The following is an 8,593-nucleotide window of genomic DNA, read 5'->3' as shown; positions in this document are numbered from 1 at the left end:
AATGGACAAAAACACACCATGCATACTTAGGATCATCTCTTATGGGGATCAGATTTGCTCACAAATGGAAGGCTTGAGTGAAGGTGTTTCCGCGATGCATGTGCTCCATCTCAGTTGTTGTGAGGATAATGGAATCTTTGGGGGCCACAATCTGTTAATGTACTGGTGAAAGGAAATTAAGGCTTGACAGTGTAGTCTGTGGGGCTGTTAAGAGTCAGCATTCAGTGAGCACAGGTGAGCCACTTTCCCATCTAACTGACTGAAAGAATAAACCTAACAGCAACTTCAAAACAGACTGCAAAATCCTCCCATTTCAAAAAGTCCTCTTGGAAAATCAGCTATTTATACAGTAAATGGTGATTACAGCATATGATGGCTATAAATGACACCATCAACATTTAGATTGGTTCCCTGTAAGCCTCACTTTCACTGTACAATTTTGCCTGCCACCAGATACAATCTCCTGGGAAAATGAAGGAGACATAACTGCAGACACCTTCCATTGGTAGTGTACAGGATACACCCCTACAAACTGCACCCACTACCAGTACAAGACAAACCCATCAACACAAGAGTTATCTGAACCCAGCTACAATGTGAGGTTGTAGTTAACAAGAATGAGGCCAAATGTAGCAATAATCCACTTTATAATTCATTGTACATGAAGATGTGACTCAATCATTCCAGTAGCAAACATGGCAGACGGTGGGCCAACCAGCTGTGGAAACTCTGCCTTCCAAAAGAAAAAGAGTCCCGTTGCTAGACTCTGAGAAAAACGGAAAGCAAACCAAATGTCTTTGGACAGTGGCGCCAATAACACCACTTGGAAACAGGCGTCCAAACTAAAACTGTCCATTTTCATTTTCACAAAAAATTAAGTCCCTTTAAGTCACTGTCTTTTCAATGACAAAGACTGAAAGCAGTTCCTCTTACCACATGTCTGAGGGACTATTAATACTAGAATGGGTGGAAAACACAATATTTATGAACTGTCATGAACAGCAGTTTTTGAGATTTCACTCTAGACAGAAATTAATGGGAATTGAATACAAAGCCAATAAACACATAAAACTATAAAGATGTTCATCCACTGTTTTACTGAACTATACTATACTGTAATATCAGTGCACAGAGGATTAGCCAAAAAAAGAGAAACAACCACTCATATAGAAGATTAAAGTCTTATTTGAAATGCAAGAAGCAAAAAAATAACAGTTCCTACATTGAAGGGGAATGATACAGAATGTTACAGTGAATGCGAAAAGGGCTGGCCGATACTTTGAAGGAGCTGATGTTCAACATCCGATGCTGGCTTATCATTGATCTATTAGTATCAATATGTTGACAGAAATTGCAGTGCGGGTAACTGCAGCAATACATGTTTCACAAGCTGCATTTTAATGTACATTTGGCCATTTTTCCTCATGTCATGTTTATTGTATTTTTCTGTTATAGTTATTTACAGTTTTCAGTGAAGTAACCTGTTAAAAATGACTGTTATTATTTTCTAACTGTAAAACATCCCACCATCTCTTTATAAGTCAAGTTTGAGATCTTGCCAAAAACATTTACATCACAAACAAATACCAGCCAATATACTTATTTACTTATTTTTATACTTATTATAATTAATTATTCTCACATATCAATTTCGGCTTTAGTCAGTCTGGCTCTTAAAAAAACAGATTTTCAGTTGTTATAGTGACCTCATGTAGAAGTGACATACTGGCAGAGAAACTGGTGAAAACTATCTATCAAAAAGCAAAAAAAAAAACTTCCTTTATTATGTCATTCACTTTGCAGTCTTAGCACCACATTTGGCAAAATACAAAATTTATGCGGAGATGAGAGTCCTTCTGTAACCACACACTTAATCCCCATCACTGTGGAGCCAGTGGAATGCCTCTAGCGTCTGTGACTTGGCCCTCCTGCAGGTTCTTGACCAGCTGTGCCAGCCAGCGCTTTGTGGTGGTGTCGTCCTTCAGCACCTGGGCAAAGGTGCTGTCTTTCAGCTGGTCTGGCAGACACTGGCGCAGCGCTTCTCTGGCTCTGAGGAGGGAATACCACATGTCACAAACCACTGCCCTTTTCTGTCGACAACATCTTGCTATAAGAGAGGGAGCTTGTCATGCTGGGGGGTCCATATAGCAGTGAGAGGTGAACCTTCCCAAAAAAAGTCTGTACTTCTCTCCCTACAGTAATGGTTCTCAACCAGGGGTCTGGGAACCCCCAGTGGTGCTTGTGTGAGTCCCAGGGGTCCAGAGATAAATGGGGAATAGGTTATTTTCACTATTTAATTTACTCTCAAAATGGGCCTAATTTGAGTAAGATACATGAGAATTACACTTCAGATTAGAGGTCTTCTTCCATGGCTGTAGTTTCTGGTTTTAATCATATCTAATAACAAAAATCTTTTTAGATGGAGGTCCCCCCAATTGAAATCTTATCAAAAGAGTGTCTGTGACCTAATGTGGATCAATTTAGGGGTCCTTCACATGAAAAAGGTTGAGAACCACTGATCTACAGTATATCAAGATTACACACACGTGAGGAACTAATTCAGAGAAGTTACTCCTTGGATATTGACTACTATTTATAGTGGTTCCCCTGCTTCTCATCAAAGACCAATCTATGCTGCAAGTATAACCTCTCTTCTGCAAAATGCTTTCCTAATATCAATTATTGATAGTACTCAAAGGGATACGAGCTATAATGGGCTATATCTTGCCGATCAGACTGATAAATAAGATTTGTGAACTTCAATAAAACATACAGGGCTTTCCCGCAGAAAGCTGGTTGGCATGCTGCTGGCTGCGTCATACATGGTGGACCTCTTGACATTAAAACATAAATCCAACTGTTCAAACTAACTTACACTTGATGCTGACTCTACTGGGTAAAATTCATATATAGCTGCAGATTACGAAACTACATCCAGCCTGACTGCATGCACTCTTCTGCTTTTGTGGGAAGCTCTTCTCTCTTCCCTCATCTGAATGTTACTGACTGAATGTTTATCTCAACTTTTTCCAGCTTGTTACAACTCAGATTTCCTTTTTTAAGACCATAAAATGTGCCATTCTGATTATCCAAGAGCGAAATTATGATGTCAATGTTGCCTGCTGATCTGAACCACACAGATCCTGACACAACTCATCTTGTGATCTTCATTCAAGTGCAGTGAGGCCATTAGAGGCCACATGAGGTGGAGGAGGAACATAATTTAATTCACAGATTATCTGTCCCATGTACTGCCGTTCTGTTAAAGTGACAGTTTCAGCAAATATGACAAAATGTAATTTTTATAAAGTTAACAACTACAGCTTTATACATGTGGACTTTGCTGTATGACATGGGGTTGCTGCTGTTTTAGATTAATGTAAGATTAATGTAAGCTTTTACTATAATGTCATAATTTCTCTAGCAGGGATGGTCTCCATTTAGGCAAGGTGGTGTACCTCCACCAGGGGAAAAGAAGTAAGAACAATTGCAATAGCCTATCACAGAGCCCGAAGCAATATTTTAAAATTGCTTTCTTAGTCCTACCAGCTGCCAAACAGGGCAAAGGTATGATTGATGTGAGAAGAGGAAAAGAGATCTGTTAAACTGTAACTACATAATATCAAGAAATCCATTGGAATTGACTATCAAGGTAGCAGCTTATCAATTTTCTTATCAATACCCCATAAACAATTAATGTGCAAAGTAACACTAAGCTGTGACCACTGGCTGACAAGCCCTTTAACAATGGCTCCTCCTAGTGGCGAGTACTGGTGATCAGTCATATTTTCTACCTTGTTGAAAGTTTCCAGAGCCATGAGGGACCAGAACCAATCTTACAAAAATCCCCACTCAATGGAGAGCCAAAGTTAAAACAGGTGACCACATACAGTGTACTGTATGGTGTACAACAATACTCTACCTGAGATTGTCAGAGAGGCGAAGGTAGCAGCGGACAACATGCTTCAGCAGGCGAGCCGATGGTTCTTTTGAGAGCTGGAGCACCATTTTGCCCTGCCAAGACAAACATGAAAATTATATTGTGACAGCCGATCTTTTCTCTTCAGTTTCTTAATCGATGCCAAGTGTCACACTGTGCAGAGAGACTAAGAAGGTAAATTCAATCAAATTCAGAGGTTCCTCTGGGAACACTTACAAGGATCATGGCCACGTGGGAGAAACGTTCATACGTCTGACATATATAGGCCAGTCCTGTGTCATCCAACAAGATCTTCTGCAGTATGAAAGTAGCAACCTGCCAAAAAAGTGAAGAGAAGAATGATGAGGTGTTGGCTGATGCTGCAACCCCATTACACACCAAACCTGCAAGTGATATTTCTATAACTTAAGAGTAAATAAATAGACAATTTAACTTGCACCACAATAGTTGTAAAAGCTTATAACTCTCAATGAAAAGCAGCATGTCTGGATAAATAAGAGGTATTAGATCTGGGCTTTTTTAAAGGGTAGTTTAAAAGTGTTGCTGATAGATGAAGAGAGAAAGAAGGAGACAAAATGTAATTGGACACAGGGTTTTACTATAAATCTATACCAACAGTCAAATTAGCAGGGTTCTTATGGCTTAAGGCAAGTTAGATTTAAAACTTTTTAAGACCTTTCTAATGCCACTCATAGTGATATTTAAGACCAATTTACAATCACCAAAATTGAGGGGAAAAAAACAAGCACCAACATCAATTACTTAGAGAAAGGGACAACTGCCCAGACATTTACTGCAACATAATATTCTTGAGACTTTCTGTTTCTTACTCTGCATGTGGGATTTCACTAATACCATTGTGCTGAGTTTGAAAAACATTTTGCATAAAGTACACCGAGCCTTGTATACATTGCCTTGTACTGGTTTCAGCCATGGTGCGAAATCTTGGTTAAATAGCCAATTATTGCTAAATTTGCACTTCCACATGTCGTCCAGGGTACAGCTAGCTGATAGTAGAACATCTGCTATGAGCATTTCAGCCAGAAACAAAATATAAGTGTTGATGAATCCACTATACTGATCTGTATGACGTTAATGTGATAGGCATGTGGTAAATTATTTGGGGGGAAAAAAAAAAAAAAAAAAATTAGATGCAACCACTTACTTTGAGTTTTTACATTACCATGTCGGGAAAAACAATTAATAAAATCCTACTTCCCATGTCTTACCATTTGCAACTTAGCAGTTCTGTCAAATACACCACCCACAACTTCACAACACCACAAACTGTATGGGTTGTAGCTGCCTTGGTAGCTGGCCAGTTGCATGTTACATTAAACTGAAGAATACCTGCTGTGATTGGCTGCGAACTATACAAACATTTTTCTAGATCTGGGTATAAAAGGATCAAATGCAGGTATCATTTGACTGGAGACGTTTTTATACTACTTGGCACTGGGTTATTTCAGTCAATGGCATATGGGTATTGAATACTGATAGCCAGCCCCACTTTTAAGACGAAGGAGAAGCAGGAACCCTGGTTTGGGTATAAGTCAGTTAGAGGAGTGTATGAAAAGCAGATGGAACAGTTAGGTACCGTCTTGGAGAGTTCACTCCCCGATTCCATGATGCGGAGACACAGCGGGATGATTTCCGTGGTGAGGAGAAAGTTAATCACTTCTTGTTCATCTGTTTTGACCAAGGCGCCTGCAGTTAACACAGAAAGGCAGTTTGATGAGAATGATGAAGACACAATTTTGTGGAAACAAACCTCAATACAGAAATAAAACACGTAAGCAGGAGTAAAGCTTACCTATGACTCCGAGGCTGGTAAGTCGCAGGTACTCAAATGGACGTGTTTTACTCACAGTGTGCAGAAAAGGGTAAAGGAAAAGAGGGATGTGGGCAGCAAGAAAAGCAGATCTGGTAAGGAACAAAGAAGTAAAAACAATTTAATTAATGTGACCAGACTTATATACAGTAAATATCAGACGTAAGCTACAAGGTCGCTTTAATATTTTTATGGATTTTACTGACAATGGTGACAAAAATAGACACCTACAGAAACATTACATGCAAATAACTGGGATTAAAGCCCCAGTTCTCAGATGATCACATGTTTCTGCTTTGATAACAAAGACACATTTTTAAAAAGGAGTCAGGTGTTGTGTCTGATAAAGTCAATTCTGAGGCATTAAAGAATCACACTGTCACTGTGAATGTTTGTGTTCTGGATGATAGCTGAACTATTTCATAAGATTTCAAATAATTCAGAGCAAACTGTGTCAGATGTAGTGGAAAAAAAATTCCTCTGGCAATAGACAAAGTGGCATTACACCTTTGAAGCTTCTAAAGACAGCCTGTCATCACCACACTACGAGAAACAAATCAGTGGGAAAAAAAAACATTGGAATTTTTCATTTTATGAACTCCCCATTACCGTGTCTCTGGGTGCGAGGCAACACACTGCAGAAGTGCCAGAGCATTGCACACTCTGTTAGACTGGTGAGCTGTAAGTGTAGGTGGGTTTATAGATGGATAGATGTTCACTATTTCCTAAAAGAAAGAAATAAGGTGGGGAAAGAAATCTGTTAAACTTATAATCATACAACAAACATACACATATAGTATACAAAGACATACTATTTCAATTAATTTATTACATGAAATCAAAAACATAACTTGTAATTGTCAGTTCTGTATTCAAAACACTGTAACATAATAATGATGATAATAATAATAATCATTTAGGATGCTTGAGGCCTGAGGGTAGAAGCTCCTATTGAGCCTATCACTGCTGGCCCGGTGTAACCGATACCCTCTTTCCAACCTCAGCAGGGTGAAAAGACAGTTATCCTGGGGTCTGAGATCTTTTATGATTCTCCTGGCCTTATTTTTGTAGCGTCTGGTATAAACATTCTGTATGCAGGGAAGAGCAGCTGAACAAAGTACTCTTTGCAGGGCCTTGCGGTCCTGTTCGGTGCTGTTTCCATAGCAGGCAGTGATGTTCCTTGTCAGGATGCTTTCAATGGTGCAGGAGTCAAAATTCTGCAGTATTTGAGGAGATACCTGGAATTTCCTCAGGTGAAACAGTCTCTGCCTTGCTTCTCTCACCACTGAGACAGTATGCAACGCCCAGGTCAGGCTCTAAGCTTTCCACCCTCTCCACCGAGGACCTGTTTATATTAAGGGGGGTATAATTCCTTGGCTGCTTCTTCAAAGTCCACTATCATCTTCTTTTGTTTTGCTGACCTTTAGGAGAAAATTGTTGTCCTAACATCAGTGGGTCAGGTCCACTCCTTCTTTCAGGTAGGCCTTTTTATTGTTATCTGTGATCAGGCCCACGACAGCTGTGTCATCAGTCAGTCATGTGTGTATAGGGAGTAAAGACGGGGACTCAAAACACAACCCTGGGGTGCTACTATATGCCACAGCTAGGGATGGGACATTGGTCTTACCTGTAACAGGGCAGCAATAGTGCCACAGGAGTGCCAAAGCATTGGCGCCAGGTCTGGCACAGACTCGCGTTTCTTGCTCAGCTCCAGCAAGGCATTTTCTCTGGTCTCTGGGCTGGACAGCTCATTGATCCACTGATAGATCTTCTCTCTGTCTACCTGGGCCAGGGCTGTGACGTTCGTTACAGCCTGTAAAAAGATGGGGAAATACTCAACAAATGCATCAATCATCGCCATCTAATTTAACACTGCACTGTATATCAATACGATATTACAAAAGATATTATTGCAAATTTGCTTATAACAACTTAATATATTTAAGTCTGTTACAGAAATACACATAAATGATATCCAGGTATTCAAAAATATCATGTCTGATTTTGTGGGGGCAAGCTTGCGTTCACCTAGATATGTTAGTCACAACATTTTCTACTTTAATGCCCAACCAGTGCAAACTGTGCATCCAAGCATTGTTCAAAGCCACAAACCTTTCTTTTGAGCTCAGGTGGAGTTCCCTAAGTTTCAAAAAGTACCAAATATCAGGGTGAATTTCGGGAAATATGAATAAGTTCAGGCACAATGCATCTCGTAGTCATGAAAACATGGAGACTTGGGATTAACGTTAAATATTTCATTCAGTGTAAACATTATAAAGCTTCAAATAAGAGTTGGGACACGATACACAATTTTTGTATAACACTGACGTTAATAAAATGGTTTTAAAAACCAACGCAAAACAAAGAAGGCTGATACTTTACAACAACGTTACCCTACTATAAGATACTTACTGCTCCCGTCGCCAGCATTCTCTGAAGCTCTTTACGGTCCCAATGAGTTGATAAAACTGCTGTATCAGCTAAAGTGTTGTGTAGTTGCAAACTAATGTGGCTACAATCAAACAAACTTGGCGTAACACGCAGGACGGGCAGCTAACCTAAGCTAGCTGCTAGCGTTAAATGTCTTGATGAATGGAATCCAGTACACACAAACATCGACATTACAAGCAACATAACTTCATTGAGATAACAGGCTAACAAAAAGTCATTGTTTATCTGTACCGAAAACAGCCTCGAGAGCTCAAAACTAAATGCAATTTAGAGAATATAACCCAGAGGCTAGGTTTTGTTAGCAACGGAGGCAACCTTAATACAAATAATTAAGATATCGCGAGAAGAGGACTGCTCGGACGCACTCTCGG

The 8,593-nt window shown here is 39.7% G+C and overlaps 1 protein-coding gene across 1 annotated transcript; it reads right to left on the bottom strand.

Moving 5' to 3' along the window:
• Nucleotides 1–657: 657 nt before the first annotated feature.
• On the bottom strand, nt 658–8,536 carry LOC125899386 (CCR4-NOT transcription complex subunit 9-like). Its single transcript, XM_049593650.1, has 8 exons — nt 8,184–8,536; nt 7,399–7,584; nt 6,381–6,496; nt 5,754–5,863; nt 5,538–5,647; nt 4,157–4,255; nt 3,923–4,014; nt 658–2,049 (listed from the first exon to the last, which is right to left on the bottom strand). Exons 1-8 carry the CDS (start codon nt 8,199–8,201, stop codon nt 1,881–1,883), a joined length of 900 nt encoding a protein of 299 aa, XP_049449607.1. The 5' UTR covers nt 8,202–8,536; the 3' UTR covers nt 658–1,880.
• Nucleotides 8,537–8,593: the final 57 nt, after the last annotated feature.

The sequence above is a fragment of the Epinephelus fuscoguttatus genome, linkage group LG13 (assembly GCF_011397635.1).
Source record: "Epinephelus fuscoguttatus linkage group LG13, E.fuscoguttatus.final_Chr_v1".
In the NCBI taxonomy this organism is placed as follows: Eukaryota; Metazoa; Chordata; class Actinopteri; order Perciformes; family Serranidae; genus Epinephelus; species Epinephelus fuscoguttatus.
Note: the sequence above shows the minus strand (reverse complement) of the source record. Positions and strands in the feature narration are given on the sequence as shown.

What these genes read in the sequence shown, in the direction of transcription:
- LOC125899386 (XM_049593650.1), bottom strand. An exon ending in GGAGTGAACTCTCCAAGACG is followed by an intron (nt 4,256 to 5,537) that starts GTACCTAACTGT and finishes CTTTTTTGGCAG; the next exon opens with GTTGCTACTTTCATACTGCA. An exon ending in CGCCTCTCTGACAATCTCAG is followed by an intron (nt 2,050 to 3,922) that starts GTAGAGTATTGT and finishes TTCCCTCCTCAG; the next exon opens with AGCCAGAGAAGCGCTGCGCC.